Here is a 23,584-nt window from a genome sequence, read left to right on the forward strand (position 1 = left end):
TTTGTAATCATTTGTGTTTGAATTTGTGTTTAAATACTTCACTTAGGTTCTGGAGACATGTTTAAATAGAGGTAGCGACAGCCCCGTCTGAACAGCATTTACGAAAGGTTTGAAGAATGCATTACTCAGGTCTCTGAGGTGTGGCACGGAGCTCTGAAAAGTCTGGTAGTGGCATTTGAGAATTATCAAAGAAAGCAAGACTCAGAATAAGAAAACATTTCTTTATCACTTAGTCATTCAACCAATAGTTACTAAGATCTGCTATGTGGCATACCCTGTTTTGGGCTCTGGAAATAAAGAGAAAGAGAATTTTGAATTTATTAGCAAAGATGGCTAACAAACAAAGGAATAAATGTATAATACATAACATCAGGGTCAAGTACGCTGGGGGAAAAGCAGAAGTAGATAATGATAGTGGCGGGTGTGTGATTTTCTGCTCAGATATGTGAGGGGGGTGAGCTGGGAGAACGCCTTGGGGAGGAGCGTCCAGCAGAGGGCACAGCAGGTGCAGCCCAAGGCAAGGTGTTTTGGAAGAGCGGTAAGGACACGCCCATGGGGTGATGGAGGGAGACAGGGAGATTCGGGGAGGTATTACCCTTCAGGATCCTCCAAGGACCACAGACAATGTTTAGTTCCAGTGGCCTTTGTATAAACTCTGCAAGGAGTTCCCATTATGTAAATTTACTTTACATTAGGAAGAATTCTTAGCAACTTATTGTTAAGCTTGTCACTTCCCAAACACTTACACAAAGGTTATAAAACAATGCACATTGCCATCGTATCGTGTGGGCACTCGTGACCGCGGCCAAGGGTGCAAGAAATGTTCTTTCTGTAATATTACAAACAGCAGACACCCCTCGTCTCCGTCCCTCGTGGGTGGATTTCCATTCCCCTGGAAGGGGCGTGGAGGAGAGTGGGTGTCACCGCTCTAGTCCCAACCTCCTGCCCAACCAGCGCCGTTTTCTAGCCAAGTACCCACTTCCGAAGGCGTGGATGGTGCCAGATTCCCCAGGTCAGCGAGCCATGTTCCCTCCATCTTCCGCAGTGAGAGAGCAGGTCCCTTTGACAGAGGTGTCTTCCTGGACGATGGAAGTGTACTTCATCTAACTGTGGATGTGGCCAGTGTAGACACCCTGGTCTTCAGCTCCTTGTGGCTCTTGGCCAAGAAGAGAGCTTGGCCAAGAACTCTTGGCTAAGCTAAACCTGACTTGGATTGTGGAGGAGAAATGTAATCTTCAGATACCGGTGCTAAGTAACTCAAAAGAAGATGAATCTAAATTGTTTATGATATGCTTCAAATAAATAATGAAACTTATTCTGAGAAAGAAGTTTGTGTTGATAAAGACTTTTTGGGGAACCAGTGTTTCAGACCCAGTCTGGTTAGGTTTGCTGCCTTTGCCGCCGAACCCCCGAGTGCTTGGAGAGACAGGCAGACAGACGGAAGGAGTCACCGGGAAGATCCCTGGCTCACCAGTGTTCTGCCCCAGCTTCTGGAAGCAGCTTTGAAAGACCTGCAAGAGCCTGCGGGGCTGAACGCGGCCACCGAACCATTCCCAGCCTCTTGCACATCTGCCAGGATACGACGGTCCCTTCGATTTCTGGACTATTGATGTTTGAAGGGAGCGAGTTCGTCAAGCAGCCTATTGGCTTATGTGGACCTTGGGAAAACGCCACACCTTGGGGTGTCATTGTCCTTCTCCCATTTTCTTCCAGCAAACTCACTCACAGTTACTGATGAAGAGAAGTCCCGGGCTGGAGCTGGACCTGCCATCGTGAGTAAAACATAAGGTCTCCGCCCCTGGAATTTTATGCTGGAGGAGCTGGAGACACAGACACGAACAGTGGGAGGTGATCCCAGAGCTGATGCCCCCGGGAAGGCTGGCTGGGATGAGGACCCACAGGAGAGGCCCCGCTCGAGTCCAGAGCCAGGCTGGCTTGTCAGAGAAGAGGGCCTCGGAGCAGAGGCGTGAAGGTAGAAGAACGTTCCAGACAGAGGGAACAGCACGGACAAAGGCATTAGGAGGAGGAAGACTCCCACGTCCAGCCGCTAGGCTGTCAGAGGGCTGGAGTGTGAGGGACCAGGGGAGGGTGGCGGGGGTGAGGGCGGAGAGGGGGGCTGAGCCCAGCCACGCAGGGCCAGGGCCGTGCAGACCCGGGCCACAGACCTGTGGCTGCCGTGTGGGAGGTGTGGGGGGCGGACCACGGAAGGAAAGGAGACCGCTGCAGGGGTCCGCGTCCGGGGCATGGTGAGGGCGGCGTGGACAGCAGCAGGGGCCACGAAGATGGGGGGAAGTGCCCCGGAGATCACCTTTCGCAATTGCTGATGGACCGAGTGTGCAGGGAGACACGCATCAAAGGAGACTCCCAGTTTGTGGAGCTGGTGCCATTTAGAGGAAGAAGGGACACTGGGGACGAGCTCAGAGATCAGCCGGATTGCCTGGGTTCGAATCCTGGCTGTGCCGCAGACGAGTCATGTCACCTTGGACAAGCCTCGTACCTCTCTGTGTCTTCTCCCCCCGAAGTGGGGCTCAGAACAGTACCGGCCTCATCGGGTGGGCTTTGAGGATTAAATGGGCAGATAGGGGTAAAGCACAAGTAAATATGGAATTGTTACGGGGTGGGGGGGGAGTCAGCTTGGGAGGAAATAACAGGTACATGAGACCTAAAAGCAGACACTGAGTATACAAGACCAGTGTTGGGAGTAGACGTCTGGGCTGGGCTGACAAACGTGAGAGCCGTTCTCGTGAGAGGGAAAGAAAGGAGAGTTTCCCGTTTAGAAGCACCCGCGGTACGGAGGTCAGGCGAGGGGCTGGCGGATGACGGAGGGAGACGCAGGCCGGGCGGCGAGAAGCCCCGGGGACGCGGCCAGGAGCCGACAGAAGGCGGGAGTCTGGCCGGGTTGACCGGGCACAGGCTTCCGAGAGGTCAGGGTTTCTTCTGACTGTTTAATCTGCGTTTCATGGAAAGCTGGACCCAAACAGCTTCCCTAACCTCTGAGTCACACTGACCTCCTACTCCAGCCCAACACCCCGCTCCGTTACACACCCCAGGGCCCTTGCTCTGAGGCCCCCGATGAGACCAGTTTATCTAGAAAAGAACAGGAGGCAAGTACGGATCTTCTCTCACTTGAGCAAGACAAGAAGAAACGCGTACATTGTCTCTGAGCCTCTCGGAGGCACTTCAGAGGAAGCCATGACGTCACACCCCCGCTCCCTGCCATCAGGCGCGGGAGGCTCCCAGCCCTGCTCCCCGCACGTCAGGGCGCCCTTCCTCGCCTCTCCCAGCGGCGGGTGGTTTGCTGCAAGTATCCGGGCTTCCTTGGCTCGCAGCTGCATGGCCGCGATCTCTGCCTTCATGGTCACATCCCTTCCTGTGACTCCGTTGTCACCTGGCTGTCTGCTAAGGACAGATGTCATGCTGGGTTTGGGGCCCACTCCGTCCGGTCTGACCTCCGCTTCATTAAGTACATGTCAGTGAACTTCTACCCGAGGAAGGTCGCAGCGTGCAGCACTGCGGGCCGGGCCCGCCACGTATCTTCTTGGAGGGACACAACTCAACCCCGAACACTCGCCTCCCGTGACCGTGTTCCATCAGGGCCTTTTACAATAAGCTTTCTTTGGTTTGGAAAACCATGTTTTACTAGAAAAATGGAATGAGAAGTCTCACATCTTCTAAGCTGTGATTGCTTGTTTGTTTGTTTGAGTCTGTTTTTCCTTCTATCGTAAAACCTCGAGACCCAGCAGACCGTTTGGACGTTGACCGGAGAGCTACCATTTCTCCTCAGCACTTCAAGAGTTCCCGAGTCCTGGAGGTTGCTATGAGGCATGGATTTGGAAGCTTAATGTTTAGATGCGGCCTCCATAGGACTGTACGAAGTGACGCGTGATTGGACGTTACCTCACCCTCAAGCTGTACCTACAGCGGCAGCCCTGCTGGCTCTGAAGCGTTTGGCTTTAACTAGTTTCGTGTCAACAGGATTGGCGCCTTCTCTTTCATTCGTTCTTCTGAATGTGAATGTTTGACTTCTTGCAAAGCCAGTGCACTTTGCATGGAGAAATGGGTACGACCAGCCTTCGTGGTCAAGGACAGACCGGCCTCTCTCAGGGCGGTGGCAGCAGACAGCCCCCAGCCGCCCACCGGCCACACCAATGGCTTAAGGCATCAGGTTTGCTGATGATCTCCAGAGGAGAGTTCTAGAAGGTCAGAGAAAAAGGAGCGCCTGGGAGGCTCAGTTGGTTGACGTCTGTCTTCGGCTCCGGTCACGATCCCGGGTTCCTGGGATCCTGGGGCTCCCCGGTCGTGAGAGGGGAGCCTACCTCTCACTCTTCTTCTCACTCATGCTCTCTGTCGCGCTCTCTCTCTCTCTCTCAAATAAATAAAATCCTTAAAAAACAAAGATCAGAGAAAACTATTGACATGAAGATGGTTCAGATGCGAGGCAGCTTCATGATCAGAAGCAGAGGCTGAGGAGACTGACCACTTGCTGGCCATGTGGACTCGGCAAGTTACTTCAGCATCAGTTCTTATCATTATCTACATATAGGATGTGTTACATCTGCCTCATAAGTTTGTGGGGAGGATTGAATGACTAATGCAGGAAGCGTGCTTAGCACGACTTGGCACACGGTAAGTCCAACCATTTTTTTTTAAGATTTATTGTTTGTTTGTTTGTTTAGAGCAGGGGGAGGAGCAGAAGGGGAGGGAGGGAACGAATCCCAACCAGACTCCGTGCTGAGCAGGGTGCCCCATGCAAGGCTCCGTCCTGGGACCCTGCGGTCACGACCCGTGCTGAGCAGGGCGCCCCATGCAGGGCTCCATCTCGGGACCCTGCGGTCATGACCTGAGCAGCAACCGAGAGTTGGACGCTCAACAGGCCGGAGGTGCCCAGGCGTCCCAAGTTGCAACGATGGTTGATGTCAAGAGCTCCTGTTAGTCTCTCTGCTCCCTTTATTTCAACAGTGCTTGCTTTAATTTATTTTCCAGCTGGTTTCAGGATCATTGTCCCTCTGGGGGCATCTGAAGGTCAAGTTTGAAAAAAAAGGAAGCAGCGTACAGTGTTTAAGGGATACACATGGAAATCTGATCAAACGTGGTGTTTTTGGAAATATAAAAAGTTTGCCAAGTATTTGTGTCCTACACTAGCATGACACTTTGCTAGGGAGTTAGGGTTAGTGCAAAGAGCTAAAGTCAAGCATGGATTAGTCGTTCAAATGTAAGGAAGGAAGCCCTGCCACCAGCAGGCCATGCAAATCCTTCGGTCTGTAACAATGCCGGCATTCCTGAAACGCTGAGGTCATCATCAAATTCTTCCCCAACCTCCCACGAAAGCATCTGTGACTTGTTTACTCATTTCCCTTTGGTCTTCTGGGCAGCTGAGAATGAAACAGAGCCGTGGTTCTCAACCTCGAGCCCTAGAATCGTCTGGAGGGCTTGTTAAAACACAGATCCTGAGTTGTAGCCCCAGAACTGTTGGCTCAGTGAGACTGGGTGGGACCTGAGAATCTGCATCTCTGACAAGTTCCCAGGCGACGCTGCTGGGGCCGATCCAGAGTTTGCGCTCCGAGAACCACTAGCTGGAGTCCGGGGAGGCTCTGCGACGTGCTGGAGGGCACAGGGCAGTTCAGAGACAAGCCGGGGGTTGGCGGGAGGCGGGTGCCGCATCCTCCGCTGTCCTCGGGAGCAGAGTTCTGTGAAGCAAATCATTTCTCTGAAATCGAGTTTCTTCCATTTTTTAAATGGGAATAATGAAATCTACTCTGTTAAGGTCATTTTAAGACTGAAATAAGTTGTCTGTAAAGCACTTTGTTCACTGCCTGGCATGTGCTCGTTTAAGAGTCTGTTAATGTCTTTTACTCTATGATGTTTTTTCGAAGGTCGTGGAAATATTGTTGAATGTTCTGGGCAAGCAAATCTAGACCTGAATTCTACCGCTTCCTGAAATACCTGAAACTGCCTGAAACATTCACCAACATTCTGCTTCAGAATCTTCGTGCCACTTTTCAAGTGTGTGTGTGTGTGTGTGTGTGTGTGTGTGTGTGTGTGTGTGTTGCCTTTTTTCTTTTAATTAAACAAGGAGTTCCTCCCCATTCAGTTCTTACTAGGTGGCACATTACATAACGGACTGGGAATTTCAACCTTCTCTAATCGGGCGTGTTGGAATTTCAGCATATTTTGATGTGTAGGTAGCAGAGGGCCGTGCAAAGGTCACAGCTAGAATGGAAACCCCTTTCTTTTTTTTTTTTTTAATATTTTATTTATTTATTTATTTATTTATTTGACAGAGACAGAGATCACAGGTAGGCGGAGAGGCAGGCAGAGAGAGAGGAGGAAGCAGGTTCCCTGCTGAGCAGAGAGTCTGATGTGGGGCTCGATCCCAGGACCCTGAGATCATGACCTGAGCTGAAGGCAGAGGCTTAACCCACTGAGCCACCCAGGCGCCCCTGGAAACCCCTTTCATGAGCCCCTGGAATCTTTATTTCTGAAGAATATTTTCAACATGTCTGATGTGTGACCCAGTCATATGTGTTTGAGGGAATGCCTGGGTAGAGACCATATGTCTCAAGAAGGACAGGAGTGGGCTGGGGTGGTCATGACCACGTTCAAGTTCAGAGCTGCTGCCGACCTGGCTTCCGTGGGTTGAGCAGATTCTCCGATCGTCTTAAACCCCGGAGTCTTGCATGTGAAATGGGTGCGTCTTAGTCCTCCGGGCTGTCACGCAGGTTCTATTAGGATGTATGCAGTGTCTCTCACAGGGCTGGGCCTGCAACGCTCTCGTGCTCTGATACGGGGGAGTTTTCCGCGGCCCAACACGTATGGTGGACCGGTAAGATCGCCACAGATGTCCCTGGATGGATAGACCTGAAATGAAACCACTGGACTCTAGGAACCCATAAAGTATTTATTTTTATTTTCTTTTTAAAGATTTTATTTATTTATTTGACAGAGAGAGATCACAAGTAGGCAGAGAAACAGGCAGAGAGAGAGGAGGAAGCAGGCTCCCCGCTGAGCAAAGAACCTGATGTGGGACTCGATCCCAGGACCCTGAGATCATGACCTGAGCCGAAGGCAGCGGCTTAACCCACTGAGCCACCCAGGCGCCCCCCATAAAGTATTTATTAAGCCTCAGAGAAAGAGGATTCTCCAAAGATTTGTGGACACGACTACTTTCTTACAGATGCCTTGAGATCAGACAGAGTCACAACTAGTTTCTAACCTGTTACGGTCACTCTGGTAGAATGAAAACTCTTTGTTTTGGATGCTTTAAGACTGAACAATGTTTGGTTGTATCGAAGCGAATTGTTCCATCTTATGTACCGAATTAGCAGGTCATTATTTTTTAACGATGACATTAATTTCCCACTCACTGGCATGTGACGAGAGGATGTCCTGTCATGGAAACAGTAAACGCTTCAGGGGAGCCTAAACCACATACTAGCACGAGACGACAGAGCCTGTTAGTTGGCAACAGGACAGGACAATCAGCTTAGGAGGAAAACACCATGACCGTGAAGACGTTTTGCTTCCGCGTGAGGAAACGCCGTGGGAATCCGTGCGCCCTCACATTTGTCTCAGCATCTCCATGGCTGTTCTGTAGTCTCGTAAGCCGTTTTGAGAGATTTTATTCTTTCGGCAGGGAAGGTGGGTTTTCCCAGCTTACTGACATGTTCCCCACGTGTGTGTTTAAAATTAGTGTCGCGGCGTCTTCCATTTCCATTCTGCTCCCGAAGGTCTCCGGCGGAGGGGCCCCCGGAAGGGCATCTGTCAGCCGCAACCGCACATCTGTCAAACCAGGCTTGAGAACAGGCTGTCCTAATGGGTTTTCACCTGCGGATCCTTTGGTGTGGGGTTCCCCAAGGACAGTGGTCAGCATTAACTAAAGCACCGTGAAGCCTGCAAACCAGTTACTTCTGTGTGAGACGCAGGAAGGAGCTTTGTGTTATCGCTTGAAAACAAAGAGGATACGGGAAATTCTCACCTTCTCATTGCTTTTATGCAGAGACCACTTTGAAGCGAATATTCTGGGGCGCCTGGGGGGCTCGGTCGGTTAAGCATCTGCCTTCGACTCAGGTCGTGGTCCAGGGTCCTGGGATGGAGTCCCGCGTTGGGCCCCCTGCTCAGCACGAAGCCTGCTTCCCCTCTGCCTGCTGCTCCCCTACTTGTGCGCCCGCTCTCTCTCTCTCAAATAAGTCTATAAAATAAGATAAAATAAAGCAAATATTCTTTGGAGTCACTGGGATTAGCACAGTGTATTCCTCTAGAGAATAAATGTTTTGTAGTTCCAACCTGTTACACAGCAGGGGAGAAGAGAGAGCCCTTTCTGCACACACGTCCGACGTCATATTTCTCACGTCTGGGGGCAGAGCCTGGTGAACCCCTCCTGCAGGGAGAGGATGGTCTTGCGAATTATAGGTTCGTTATGCTTCTAACGCGCAGGCACATATGCTTGTTATGCGAACAAAGACGTCATTCTGAGCTAGTGGCACTTTCAGACATTTCCTTCCAGGTGGGACACCGAGGGACGATCCGCGATTACCCGGGCTTCAGCCCGTCCGTGGATGCAGAAGCGATTCGGAAGGCGATCAGAGGAATCGGTAAGCTCGACTCTGCGGTTGTTCTCGTCACCTTGAAGCAAATCAGGAAAGTTACAATTTAAAAATTGCATTGGTTCAGTTTGCCCAACTTGGGTTACTCAACCAGCGAAATCGTAAGGGACTTTTTAAAACTTGTGGAATAATGGGGTGCCTGGGTGGCCCAAGTCGGTGAAGCCTCTGACTCTTGATTTCAGCTCAGGTCATGATCTTGGGGTCGTGAGATCAAGCTTGGCATTAGGCTCCATGCTGGGTGTGGAGCCCATTTCAGATTTTCTCTTTTTCTCTCCCTCTGCCCCCGCCTCCAAAAATAAAAAATTTTGAAATAGTGAGAAAAAAGTGCATAGGGTGCCCAGTTCTACTAAATCTTAATATTTACCATATTTACTTGCTGTAAAACAATACATATCCATCACTGCTACCAAAAACTGTGATCATCATAATAAATCGTTACAGATACCGTTCCTGCTGATTCTTCCTGGATCTCTTTCCCACCCCATTTTCTAGAGATAAAACACCATCCTAGAGTAGAGTTTATTCCCGTGAAACTTTTAATTCCCTAACTACATATGCACGCGCGTAGAGTTTTGCATGGCCTCAAGCCGTGTAAACTGGGATGATACCGTGTGTTGCAGGTACACTCTTCAGCAACTTCTTGTATCCCTTAACATGTTGTCTTTGAGAATTACCCGTGTTGGTATGTTCAGCTCTAGTTCATTAACACGACTTGCATAGTGTCTATTGAATCATTATATTGTAACATGGGGTATTGATGGGACATTTAAGTTGCCTACAATTCTTTTCTCTTCCAGTATAAACTGCTGCGTTGCGTATCCCTGCTTACCTCTTGTGCACATTTGCTTCCATTTCTCGTATAGCAAATGGAATTCGAGGTTGAAGATGTTCATCTTCAAATGAACTAGACATTTTGCCAAACTGCTTTCTAAAATGAATATGCAAATGAGCATTCCTGCCAGCAGTACGGGAGACTTTCTCTCGCTCCGCATTCTCCCCGGCACTCGCTAAAGTCAGACTCTTCTGGTTTCCCCACTGAGTGGGTCTAGAATTGTATCTCATCTTGTATGTGTGTTTGCTTCCTCTTTCCTCCCCTCCCCCAGGACTGACACGGCTGAGTCTCCTTTCGGGATCATCTGCTGCTTCTACGAATTATGTCTTCTTATCTTTATCCATTTGTCAGTTGGACTGTCTTCTTCATGATTGGCAAGATTGTGTTTTTTATAAATTCTGGATACAGAGTAAAAAAATGTTACAGTCCATGAAAATATCATCTCCTACTCTGTCGTTTTCTTTTAACATCGGTTCTAGTAACTTCTATTGCCTAGAAATCTTGAATAGCAGGGAAATCAAGTTTACCAGAATTTTTCCCATGTGCCTTTTTCTATAATGAGCTCATAAAGATATTCTCCTGTATTTTCTTCCCAGAGTTTTACAGTCCTATTTTTCACTTTGGGATTTTCCATCTACCTGGAATTAATGTTTGTGTAGTTTATTTAAAGGCACCTAATTTTGTTTTTATCTCACGTGGCTAGTTGACAGTCCCAGCACAATTTACTGAAGAACACCCCCTTTGCACACTGAGTGGTAAGGCCACTTTCGTCTTCTACGTCTCTCTGTCTCTGCTTTCTCTTACGCTCCATTGGTCTGTTTGTCCGTCCCTGTCTCCGTATCACCCTGTCATAAGGACTACTCGAATTTTATAATTAGTGTTGAGTAAGACAAGAGCTTCTCTTGGCCCTTTGGACCACTTCCTCTTCCCCCCATACCCGAATATTAGGGTCAGTCTGTCAAGTTCCATGAAATATCCTCCTCGGGTTTTTTATATCAGTGTAATATTATCTCGTTTCTGTCATTTGGGTTTCTTTTTTCTTTTTTTCTGCTTTTAAATGGCAATTATTTCTTCATTTATCTCTATGCCTTCCCCATTTATGCTCCGTGTTGAGTGATTACTCCATGAGAGGTTGATGTCAAATCGAATGGAATAATAGTCTTCCATTCTAATGCTTGTCTCTTTTTCTTTTTTTTTTTTAAAAAAAAGATGTTATTTATTTATTTGACAGAGATCACAAGCAGGCAGAGAGGCAGGCAGAGAGAGAGAAGGGGAAGCAGGCTCCCCCGCTGAGCAGAGAGCCCGATGTGGGGCTCGATCCCAGGACCCTGAGATCATGACCTGAGCCTCAGGCAGAGGCTTAACCCACTGAGCCACCCAGGCACCCCTGTTTGTCTTTTTTTTCTTAGTGTTATGTTTCTTCATGCATTTTTGCATTTGGGGTTGCAGACCTACTCCGAGATGCTTGTGAGGACCAAAACTGATGTGTTCTAGGTCCAGAACCAGGTGTCATCATTGTATTTGCATTAGGGATGTGTGAGAGCCCGTCTCTGAAACCACGAGACAGCTTGTTTTAGCTTCTGGTCCTAAGTGTGTGAGAAACAAAGAGAGGAAGCACCTCCTCGTATACAAGCTTCACACAGCCATTGGTGGGGGGGTGGTTACGTCTGGAGTCTGGGCGGGGTTAGATCTGGAGTCTAGGGGCATATGGCATAGAGATGCCGAGAAAGGGTAGAAAATGAGAACAGAGACCTGAGCAGGAGCTAGACCATTAGGGTTTCACCCAAGGGACGGACATGCTCAGGCACATTTTAAAGAACTTACCGAGGCAATCATGTACCCTATGAATTGTAAGGGAGCCAAATCAGGAGGCTGATGTGTGTGCACCAGTGATGTGTGCACAGGGGCAGAGGAGAGGACAAATTTGAGAGATGCAGATGGTCGCTACAATGTAGGGGTGAAGAAAAGAAGGGAGTGTAGGATGACTGCCAGGGTTTGGTTGGATGACTCCATCCGTAGTGATGTCACGGATGAGCGAACATGGAATGAGCGTCGAGGGAGAGAAGAAAGAGAATAAATTCGACCCGGAGCATCCGATTATGAGATACTTGTGCACTTGGCTGTGCTCAGTCGTGTGCCAACTCAGATGCCATTAGAGGTTCAAACTGACCATCGGACTCATGGGACACAGCTAGGCTCTGATCTAGCTCTGTGCTTACTTAACACTATGAAAGAATGCAAGACCAGCGTTACGGGGGGTGGGCGGCAGGACCTTTCATGGAGGCCCAGCAGCTAACCAAGGACACCGTTTGTTTTGCCCCATCCCTGCTGTAGAGCATGTACCAGGGCCACTGGCCCGTGTAGCCGTGTGGGGGGGTCACCTCAACACCGAGAACTTGAGCCTGGAGTTCCCGCCGATCTTCTGTGCCATTCTAATCGTGCAAGCCCCAGGCACACGCCAGCTCACACTCCCAGCCCAGGGCAAGTGCTCTCCTGCAAAGGAGGCAGACACAGCTTCCCTCACTAGCTTCCTACTGGAATCCCCAAGAAAACTGTGACCTCGAGGGCGTCCTCCAGCAGGCCAGCATCCGACCGATACCGCCAGCCGGCGCCAAAGTACACGGGTCTGGGATGCCTGAAGGAGAGCCGGGTCAGAGGGGGAAACAAATGTTTGGGGTCAGAGATTTGGGTTCCCATTCTTGCGACACCACTTAAAAGCGGCATGACTTGGGCACGTGACATGACCTTTCTAATTAGGAGTGTTTTCATCTTTGGAACAACTTCCTCATACCCACTGCCCAGAGTTTTTGTGACTATTAACTATGACAGTGACTAAAAGGGGCCTAGAATACAGCAGGTTCTCAGAACACGTCAGTTCCTTTTTTCTAGAGAAAAAAGAAATTGGTGTCAAGTATGGAGCAAGGAGAGAACGCAGGCGGTGAGACAGTAACTGACCTCATCACGGTGAGAGCGCCCAGCTCAGAAGCGGCGCGTGGCTTGCACGGCTGCCCTGTCTGACGTACAGAGAGGGTATGTGGACCATGATCGCTCCCCCCAGCCGACCAAACTCTCCAAAATTACTTTGCTTTTCCAAAAGCTGGCGGAGAAATAAATATTCCAACCTGGTAAGAACGTGGAAATTAAAAATCAGAATGCTTTCCTCTCTGCATTTGTTTCAAGCCATTAATCATTTTTCTTTTGTTCACGACAGATATTAAGCATCCTTGGGTTGATGGCGAGTGAAATTGTTTTCGTTTCATTTAGGAACCGACGAGAAAGCACTCATCAACATTCTGACAGAAAGGACGAATGCACAGCGGCAGCTGATTGTGCGGGAATACCAAGCGGCGTATGGAAAGGTATGATTGACAGGACAGCCGGCAAAGAGCTGAGCACTGGGGACCAGGGATGCTCCCACGTGACTGCACCAGAGATCTTTTGTTTCGGGCCAAGTGGAACAGGAAGTACTGCGTGTACCCGGTCAGAGCCCGGCGTGCGAGTCCTAGCTGGCCCGTAACAGGCTGAATGGCCTTGATCATGTTATTTGATCTTTCTGGGCCCTAATTTTTTCACCTGTTGGATAAGGAGGGTGGCCTAAGACCGGCGGCTTTAAACCTGGAGTGATTCTGCTCCCCAAAGGATACCTGGCAATGCCTTGAGACATTTTCATGATCACACCTGGAGGGAACCCGGTGGGTGGAGTTCAGGGATGCTGCTGAAGAGGTTTCCACGTCCGAGGTGACACACCCGCCAAGTGTTATCTGACCCGTTATCTGATAGGTCTTGTCTTAGATCATCTTTAATTTCTCTTCCAACTCTAAAATATCTTTGTAACTATGGATTTAATTCACTCAGCCCACAAAAGCTTACTGTGCAGGAACGTACAAGGACATTTGTGTTTTGTTCCACATGGTGTGTGTTCAGTAATAAACTATGTGTCAGGAGACGACCTAGACATTGGAGATTCACTGGTCTAAAAATCAGACCCTTCTTTTTTATCATGGGGCTACCATTTTATTAGGAAGATAAGAAGTAAATAAATTCAGATATCGGTAAGTGTTCTGCAAGAATCCAAACGGGAAGATACGGCAGAGAGCGGCTGCGGAATGGCTCCTTGGAGTAGGGTGGGGAAGGCTTACCAGGATTATTCTCAACTACAGCTAAACCATACCAAGGCTTCTGCGCTACTTGTTCCGGGGAAGAGCATTTCAGACAGAAGTTATAACACGTGCAAAAGCCCTGAGTCACAAACGAACTGGGACCATTTAAGAAGCGAAAAGACTTTCCATACAGCGGGAGTGTGGCGCCTACGGGGAGCGGGTGGGCAAGATGGGGCTGGAGGGGGCTAGAGTGCGCTGGGCTTTGTGGTCCTGGTACACAGTTTGGGTTTTATTCTAAGAACAAAAGAGAATCATTGCAAGTCTGTAAGCAAGGGAATACTATAAGGCTAATTTATATATTTTTAAATTTATTTTAGCTTCTGTGGCTCACAAACCAGGGAGGGAAAGTGTGGTAACAGGGCAGTCAGGCTGTTGAGATCAGGTGAGAGCCGAGGTGTAGAGACCCTCCAGGGGCGACTCAGGCGTCACCTCTGACTGTGTCCTCCGAGCTCCCAGAACCCCTTAAGAAACACCCCTCTTCATGCTTAACCTTCACACTTTACCAGATACTTAACATATTATATTGAAATTTTATCTTTGAATATTTCTGGCTTTCGAAGGAGTGCCCTAGGAGTGTGCTAGGAGTGCGCACTGTGTCCAACTCGCCTTTAAATGCCGAGCACACAGCAGGAGCCCAGGAAACACCTGTCAAATTAAATTAATTGCCAGCGTCTCCACGAGGCCAGACACTCACGTGTAGGAACATGAACCATCCGTTGGCCTGTCAGGATTTTCTGAATACGGAGGAAGGGGGCGCGTTTCTCACAGTGAGAAGGATTGAGAACAGGTGAATCGAGAGTGGGCTGAGGGCAGGTGGTAGCAAGAGTTCAGCATTTAGAGAGGAAACAGCCGGTGGCAATTGCGGTGGCCGCAGAATTAGGAACGCTTGGGCTCCAACCAGGTTTCCTCCGCCGCCTCACTGGGTCCCCCTGGTGGCCGGTGGGTGTTGGTACGTGTCCGCGTTGTCCCCGTGGTCTGGGAGGCCCCCGCCTCTGTCTCAGCTGAAAATAATGAAAAGCAAGAAACACAATAATCCACTAACATCCTTTAAATATTGAAAATAAAAACCATCTAACCTGCCTTCAAGAGGAGGAGATGGGCTGTACCTATGTGGGAAAACAGGCCCAGAGGACACTCAGAACGCCGGCCCCATTACCTTTAGGGTTTCCCCTGCTGGTGTTGCCAGAAAGCCGCTTTGCTGCCTCGTGGCTGCACAGTCCCAGCAGAGGCAGGCGACCTCTGAGTGTCCTCTCCTTCCCTTTTGTCCCCAGGGCTCTCTGGCAGTCACTGAGAAGCAGCTACTCGTGAAGCCGGGGTGAATGGTAGGGCCCCTTCCTGGTCTTCTTCCCCCACCGCAAGCCAGATACTGAGAGCGCCTGGGGCCGAGGAAATGCATTTTTGATGCACAGTCCCTGTCTGTGGCGCTTACGAAAGTCCCGCCACTGGCTTTCCGTCAGAAACCCCGTAAGACAGACGTCTTGGCAGCAGTCACGGAGCGCAGACTGCTGTCCATGGGAATAGTTCGCCACTTCGGTTCATTCCCGTGGATGGGCAGGTTTTGTCTGCATTGGTGCATTCGCGTATCTTTCATGACCTGACTTTGTAGAAAGAGAAAGCAAAAGTATTTCATGCTTTCCTCGGTGGGTTTTTATTGTAGGAACTGAAAGACGACTTGAAGGGCGATCTCTCCGGCCACTTCAGGCAGCTCATGGTGGCCCTCGTGACTCCTCCGGCTGTGTTTGATGCGAAGCAGCTGAAGAAATCCATGAAGGTACGAGCCCGGTAGGAGCCGTTTCTGCCCGAGATTTGACTGTGTCATCAAGAACAGGGACTTCCGTCCGGTGCGCACGTGAGACGTGGGTATGAATAGGGTAAATCTGCGTGTCGCTTTGATGCTGTCCAAGAGGAAGAACAGTCCCGAAGCGGGGAAGGGCTGCGCAACCTGGAGCCCACGTGTTCCTGGGCTGAAAGGATCGTCGTATCCTAATTTCATTTCTGCGGCTTTTCACCCACAGAGTCAAATCCTCCACTTTGTTGTCATTGAGAGTAAATGGTGCCACCATCAACCCCCCTGCTTAGGTCAGAAACCAGGATCATCTTTGATCCCTTGCGCTCCCTCACTCTTCATAGCTCCCAGAATCTGTCAGCAAGTCCGTGTGCTCTGTCCCCAGATCTGTGTGCGAGTCTGTCTGTGCAGATGTGTGCGCGTCTCTCGGAACCCCCCGCTGCCTTTCCGGCTCCACCAGCAGCGGCTCCTGACTGGCCCCACCGGCACCTTCCCGGCCGGTCCCTGCGTCTGCGTCTGCCCACCCGGAATCCCCTGACCACAGAAGAGCCAGGACTATGTTTATGGAGTTATTTTTCGAGCTATGCTGTTCACAGCCTACATCTCCAGGGGTCTTGAAAGCGCCAAGTCCCAGCTTCTTTCCATGACCTTCATCACCCGTCAGTCTGGCTCCTTCCTGGCTCCGTGAATTTTTAAAGATTCTGTCTGTGTCAGGCAGGGTTTCCCAGAGACGCCGAAGCAGCCGGCGGGGACTTAGGCGGCAAGGTTTCCTGCGAGGGTGGGTTACATAATTAAGGATCTGACGAGGCAAACCCGGAGTCTGTAGGGGCTACTAGGAAGGGGCGTGGGGGACTCGTAGCAAAGCGAGAGCTGCGGCCCACAGGTGGGATTTCTTCTTCTTCAGAGAAGCCTCAGGGCTGCTCTTGAGGCCTTTCACTGACTAAACCGGGCCCACCTAAGCTATCTAAGATGATCTCCCTTGCTTAAAGACTGTAGTGATGCCCACAAAATACCTTCCCAGCAGCACCCAGGTTTGAGTGTGAGGAACCGAGGACTGTAGCCCGGCCGAGTCCATGAGGTTCCATAAAGCGCCCACCACACCACACCCTCTCCTCCCCACCCCCCGACTCCGTGCGCGGCTACACTGGCCTCCTCTGTGCTGCTTGAACATTCTAAGTTTATTCCACCTTCAGGTCTTATACGTGATGGTTTTTCCATCTGGAACGTTTTCCCTCCGTGTATCTTCTAGCAGCTCACTCAGTTTTATATTCTTAGTTACACCTGTCACCATCTAAAATTACCCCGGGGGGTGTATTTGTTGATCATCTGTTTGTCCATCCAGTTAAGAGGCAAAACTCCGTCATGGCAGGGACGTTCATCAGTCTTGGTCGTATCTCCTGTTCCAGGAGGAGAATCTGAAACGCAGTAGGTTGACATGTGTTGACGGGAAGGAAGGAGTCTAGGGCCGAGGTCTGAGCTGTCTTCTGCCTCCTTCTCCGAGTCGGGAGAGACTGTCTCTTCCGTGGAGGACGCATGAGCCCCCAAGAAGGCAGGACGGAGTGAGACGCACCGGAGAGTTCCTGGGGGAGGCTCACGAGGGATAGAAAGGAGACAGAGCAGGGCGGGTCGGGTGAATTGGGTGAAGCTCATGGCGGTTCGGGTCCGTCACATGTGGAAGGGGGGGCAGTCGGCTCGGACGGAACGAGCTTTCGTCTCCAGGCAGCCCTGGGAAGGCCGCGGCAGGCCGGCGGGGAGCGCCTGAGCTCCTGCCCTTTGGAGAAGTCCCGCCCTGGGCAGAAGCGGCCCAGCCCCAGGACGCCCTCCCTGTCCCCTGTCCGGCCACTCGCTGAGAGCAGCGTGGAGGGAGCGTGGCCTCTTTGTCAGCTGCGGGGCGCATCTGAAGCTCGGGCGACTGGGGCTACCCGCGGGATCTGCAGCAGAGTCTCCGAGCCATGCATTTCCCCGGCCGCCCCATGGGGGACAGCTTAGCTGGTGGCATCATGAGGATTCGCTTCACCAACAAGGATTAGAAAAATCTCCCTTTTGTGCAAAAGAAATCCAAAGCAGGCAGTGTGGCGCTGGGTGTCACGGCACAGCCCTTGTCAAGGACTCTGGTTCCTTCCGTCTTGGGGCTTCACCATCCTCAGCCTGTCCGTTCTGCTTGTTGGCTCGGGACGGGGCTCGGCACCCAGGCGTCACATCTTTATCCCGTCAGGCAAAAAGACAGTCATGAGACCAAGGAGGGTTCATTTCCTCTCCTTACGGACTCTCGGAAACCGTACGTGGTACTTGATATGTGTTCTATGGGTCATAATTTATTACATGAATAAACTTAGTTCCACGGGAAGCTGAGTAACAGAGTATCTATTTGGGTAGCTGTGTGCTCAGTTAGAAATCGGAGGTTCTATTACTAAGGCAAGGGAAGTACAAGACATGAGGTCTGCTCAGTTTTGCTGGGAACCGAACACTGATCTAAAAATTAGTCTGTCTTTAAGTTAATTAGTTAGTTAATTAAAAAGGAGACATGCTGAGGGCAACTTGGAACCTCCGCCCCAAAGGGACAGAATTCAGCTTTAGTTCATAAGCTGCACTGACCTTATTTGATCAAGTCCTAGTGGAAAAGGCCTTTCTTGGAGTCACTGCACGCTCAGTGACCTCAGTATAACCAAGACTCAGGGTACCTGGTCCCCAAACCAACTAGGCCCATGACTTACATTATTAAGGCTTAAAAAATCTTCCTGGATGAAGATGATACCTGCTGACCTAGTGCATTAGCAGAAGGATGAACTCATTCAAGAGAACCGCAGGGCCCTCTCAGAACACAGTGGCGTGGTCGATAACTCATTTCTGATCTTTAATAATGTGGGCTTTTCCCTTACACCGTTTCTTCCTACAGTTCTTCAGTTGATTTTTACACTAGAGTGGGAAATTTTCTTGGACATTTTGATGTCAGTTTAGATGATCTGTCTTATTTTCATACTAAAATATATGAAAAAACAAGAAAACTGCTTTAGAGCAATATACCACCTTATGCTGATTTACAAAAATGTCTTTTTTGTGCGCATAAAACAAGATACTAAGCCTGAAATGCATGGCATTAAGCTTTTCAAGTATTCTAAAAATAGATTTCCTTTTCCTTTTCAGGGCGCTGGCACCAGTGAGTGCGCGCTGATTGAAATCCTCACCACCAGAACGAGCAGGCAGCTGAAGGAGGTCTCACAAGCCTACTACACAGGTGCGCGAGCGATCTGCTTATTTGACCCCGGTCTGCACACCGAGGAGCCCCCGCGGCTCTCCCCAGAAACCTACCGAGCTCTCCTTCACAAGGCATTTCGGTCGGGCAGGGTGTAAAAAGTAGGATACCCCCAGAACGGGCCAAGGTCTGTGGCTCTTCAGAGAATCTGGGAACAAGGTCTGAGCTAGGAACTGCGGCATCCCCGTGCCGTTGACACTTCCCACGTAACGCATTTCAGCTCTGGTGGATTTTGCTCTCAGCAGCCCCTGCCTCATTGAATCAACTATTTTCACCAGAAAGTAGTTGCCAGAGATTCAAATCATTCTATATTAATAGATTGGCCTCGTGATTGGGGCGTGGAACGTGAGATGGCGGCGGAGAGCATGTGTTGAGCATGTGCATCAGTGAAATCAGCTCCTGTCCTCGTAGTCTGTTCGCTGTGTGAAAAGGAGACAGTCCCTGCAGTGTGACTCCGGCGCTGACCCCCAGGGTAGGCCGGCGACGCCGGTTACAGCGCAGTCCCCAGCGGGCGGCCCTCCCCGCAGACGCGGCCCTGGGTCAGCAGCCCCAGGCCATGCACCCTTCTGCCCGAAGAGCTTCGAGACCGGGGCTTCTCACCACTCCCTCGGTCAAGAGCTCACTAGCACGACTCACGGAACTCGAGAAAACACTACCCAGTTGGCCCGTGAACCACAGGAGGGTTGGGGGGGCTGACCCTCTGTATAGTTCAAAATACGTGTATAACTTTTTTTTTTTAACGATTTTATTTATTGATTTGTCAGAGAGAGAGCACAAGCAGGGGGAGCAGCAGGCAGAGGGGACACAGGCTCCCTACTGGGCAGGAAGCCCAAAGCAGAACTTGATCCCAAGACCCTGGGATTGTGACCTGAGCCAAAGGTAGCCGCTTAACTGACTGAACGACCCAGGCGCCCCTCAAAATACATATATAACTTCTGACCCTCTGCTAGCTTAAGTACTAATGGCCTGCTGTCGACCGGAAGCTTTACTGGTAACAGAAACAGTAGATTGACACAGAATTTGCATCTTGGATGAGTTATATGCTATGTTCTCACAATAAACTAAGCTGGAGACAAAAAGAAGTTTCTAAGAAAATCAAAAAGAAGAGAAAATACATTTATGAAATTGTGCCCCATTTATTGAAAAAACCCACGTATAGGCAGCATGTGCAGCTCCCACCCGCAGTGTTCAAGGGTCAGCCGCACTGACAATTACTGTTTCACTGTAAGGAACAGAAATCAGGACCAGTCACATGAGGACGCGTAGCAGAGAGGTCTGCGAGCATCCCAAACGCAGAGCTCCTGGCCCTCACGCCGTCTCCTTCCAGCGCATCGACACTTAGTTGCCAACCAGGAAAACTCGTTGACCGTTGGTATCGTTTTTATCGAGGATCGTTGCACTTGCATGGCTGACGGCATCACTGGCCACACGACTGTGCTCCATCTCCAGCCTCTTCCTTTCCCTGAGGTCAGGCTGATACCGTGTGGCTCAGAGCCCCGACCCTTCCAATGACAGGGTTGGCCTTTCTGGGGACACCAGCCACCACCCCGAGTCATCTTGCTGGCATAAACTCAGGTGTGGTTTGCGGGACCTGCCACAAATAGCAAAGACATTCCTATTATTGGGGAAATTTGAAGGATTTAGAGGCTGCTTCCCAGGAACCAGGGCAAAGACCAGCCTGAATTCTGTACTGTGCTCCAGCCGCCTGGAACCCTCTCTGAGAACCAAAGGAGCACGGTTTCTATGTCGGTGTGTTATAAAAAGACTAAAATCATGCTAGAAGAGTTCCTATCTCCACAGAGTTCCTGCTATTAGATAATCTCATATCCCCTCTATAAGCATCTCTTGTTGATTTAAAAGGGCAGAAACATTTGTAGGACCACAGAGTTCTCCAGAAGGACACAGGAGAGGTCGAATAGTCACGTGACGTCAGCTGCCTGTGAGTCACCAGCTCTTGAATGGAGCAGAAAATGGTTTTAAAATCAGTAGACGTGGGATGCCTGGGTCCCACGTGGGATGCCTTCGGTCTGGATGCCCAAGTTGGTTAAGTGACTGCCTTCGGCTCAGGTCATGATCCTGGAGTCCTGGGACAGAGCCGCGCATCAGGTTCCCTGCTTGGCAGGGAGTCTGCTGCTCCCTCTGACCCTCCCCCTCCTCATGCTCTCTCTCTCAAATAAATAAATAAAATCTTTAAAAATAAAAATAAATAAAAATAAAATCAGTAGAGGCTGCACAGCACAGGCTCTGCAAGAGGGGCCACCACTGGTCAGCCCCCAAATATGTGAACACAACAATCGGTGTTTGTCACGGGAAACAGCACCTGTTTTTTAGGCAGCTTTCTCACTTTTGAGAGGTATCGCAGAATACAGTCTACCATATACATCACAGTTAAGGTTAGGCTTGATAAAACAGACGGTGGCTCGGGTGACATAAAAATGTCTTTCTCGCACACACAGAAGAAGTCGGAGACAGGCAGTTCTAGGATTGGTATGGAAACTCCTCAGCACCTTCGGGAACCCAGGCCCCTTCTTGCTTCTGCCCATGCTATCGCTAAGATGTAGTCCTTCTCCTCATGGTCCCAAAGTGGTTGCCTGGGCTCCAGGCATCAGTCTACACACCATGCAGGAGGATGGAGGAAGGCATGGGCCACCTTAAGGAGATTTCCCAGCGATGTCACATAGGTTTCCCTCCATTTCATTACCAAGAACTCATCGGAGAGCTGTGCCTACGGTACTAAACTAAGAGGCAAGCCGAGAATGCGGTCTTTTGGTTGTGGGGTGCACATCTTGCTCAAGGACCGTGTTCTCTTATGGTGGAAGAATGAAATGGTGATCAGAAGACAAACTAGCGCCTTGCCCCCCCACCCCGCCGTGGCTTTTTCATGGCAATTCTTTCTGTTCTTCTGTATCTGCCACAACACACACTATGTAACAGTTACGAGAAGAGAGTATCCCTATCAGAAGAGCACCAGGAAGTTAGAAAAAAGAGGCAGGATTTATTTTCTCACCTACTCCTTCCTTGCCATTGTTGACATTTAAGCTTTTCTCTGTTTTGTAATAATGTTTTTTCACTTTGTCAAGACCTGCTATATTCTTATTTGGTTTCAGTATATAAGAAGAGTCTTGGAGACGACATTAGTTCTGAAACCTCTGGTGATTTCCGGAAAGCTCTGTTGACTTTGGCAGATGTAAGTTTTTATTTTCTATTGCTTAGCCGCCCGGTAAGCTGCATGCTCAAGAATCATTTTTAGGGAGTTTAAAAATAACCAAACGGAGACAAGGAGGCTGCAGTTTTCCTCGTGAAATAATTTGTTCATTTTACATTTTCATTTCTGGACTCCAGAGAATACATTTTCCTCTTGTCGGCATTTAAATTAAGTCAGACGCTTGATACAGAAAAATTATCTTCAGAGATGGGTATATCAGTCCCCAGATTTAAAAAAAAAAAAAAAAAGCTTGCACAAATAAAAACAAACAGAAAAATGATTTGCTGCAAATTTCTCTCTGCCCCTTTGGAAGAGTTGCTAAACCATGGGTCAGTGTAGAACTGGATGAGGCCACACCGGGCTTTCTCTTCTGTGGAGGTTCAGGACTTCATAGTACAGGTGGCAAGGTCAAGTGTGAGGTGCCACCACCGGTGTGTGTGAGGGAGGAAGTGATCTCAGCCCTATCCCGCTGGCATCTTTCAGCCAATGTACACAGCTCCAGATGTGTGAGAAAATCCCGACACTGGCCTCAGCCTGGGCTGGAAACAGTAGTTGTCCCAGTGAGCCACGGTCCTGTAGGAAACACTGTGTCCTTGTGATGGTTGCAGTTACTTCAAATGGTGAAAACTTTAAAGATGGGGTCTGCTGAGCAGAGAGCCCGATGTGGGACTCGATCCCGGGACCCTGGGATCACAACCTGAGCCGAAGGCAGAGGCTTTAACCCACTGAGCCACCCAGGTGCCCCAAAAGCAAAGTTTTTATGGCTGAATGTAGCTTGTCCAAATAAAGCTATAGTCAGAGCAGAAGCCTGGGAATCCCGGTTTTTTGGACTCGAAACACATGCCCCGAAGCCATACTGCTCACTGCCTTCTGGCTGTTGTGTGCTCGTGCATTTGTGCAAATGGGTGTGCCGTCCTGCTCAGAGACCTCTGGGAGCATATGTTCGCGCAACGCCTCACAGATTTGGGCTTGCAGACCCCATCTTTTTAATATTTAGTTCCCTAATGACATAGGACATTGAGCATCTTTTCGTGTACTTTCTGAATCCGTGTGGATCTTTTGCGTATTTTTAATTAGGTTTTCATTGCTTTAAGTGAGTATGAGAAGCTCTTTATATATTTTGGATATAAGTATGGCATTAGATATTTGTTTGCAAATATTTTTTCTCATTCCGTGGCTTATCTTTTCATCCCTTTAAGATCTTTGAGTTTTCAGGGTGGCTCAATGGGTTGGGCCTCTGCCTTCAGCTCGGGTCATGATCTCGGAGTTCTGGGATTGAGTCCCGCATCGGGCTCTCTGCTCGGCGGGGAGCCTGCTTCCTCCTCTCTGTCTCTCTCTCTCTCTCTCTCTCTCTCTGTGCCTACTTGTGATCTCTCTCTGTCAAAAAAATAAAATCTTTAAAAAAAAAAAAAAAGATCATTGAGTTTTCAGAGGAAGAGACTAAGGCTCAGAAAATGGTGTGATTGGTACAAATTCCAGGGCCAGGGAGCAGCAGAGCGAGAACAGGAGCCGAGTGCCTGACTCCTCTGTGCGGCGTGGCCGCCCCGGAGAAGAGCCTCTAAGATGCCCTGCTGACCAGAATACCGAGGGTTAGACTCTCCCGGCGTTAAAAGGGTCTTCATCTTCCCCGTGCAGGGCAGAAGAGATGAAAGTCTGAAAGTGGACGAGCTGCTGGCCAAGAAAGACGCCCAGGTCAGTAGTAGAGCGAAGGCGACATCTCCGGTAACGGGTCCCCCCCTCGGCCG

General features: G+C 49.8%; 1 protein-coding gene across 2 annotated transcripts in view; it reads left to right on the forward strand.

Moving 5' to 3' along the window:
• Window positions 1-23,584, forward strand: part of ANXA3 (annexin A3) — a 45,821-nt gene that overhangs the window by 10,397 nt on the left and 11,840 nt on the right. For both annotated transcript variants that reach the window (XM_032334690.1, XM_032334691.1), the window contains exons 3-8: window positions 8,504-8,591; window positions 12,700-12,794; window positions 15,253-15,366; window positions 18,526-18,616; window positions 21,742-21,821; window positions 23,475-23,531. In XM_032334690.1, the coding sequence (XP_032190581.1) occupies window positions 8,504-8,591; window positions 12,700-12,794; window positions 15,253-15,366; window positions 18,526-18,616; window positions 21,742-21,821; window positions 23,475-23,531 (525 nt within the window). The remainder of the gene's footprint in view (window positions 1-8,503; window positions 8,592-12,699; window positions 12,795-15,252; window positions 15,367-18,525; window positions 18,617-21,741; window positions 21,822-23,474; window positions 23,532-23,584) is intronic.

This window comes from Mustela erminea, chromosome 2, assembly GCF_009829155.1.
Source record: "Mustela erminea isolate mMusErm1 chromosome 2, mMusErm1.Pri, whole genome shotgun sequence".
NCBI classification, from domain to species: Eukaryota; Metazoa; Chordata; class Mammalia; order Carnivora; family Mustelidae; genus Mustela; species Mustela erminea.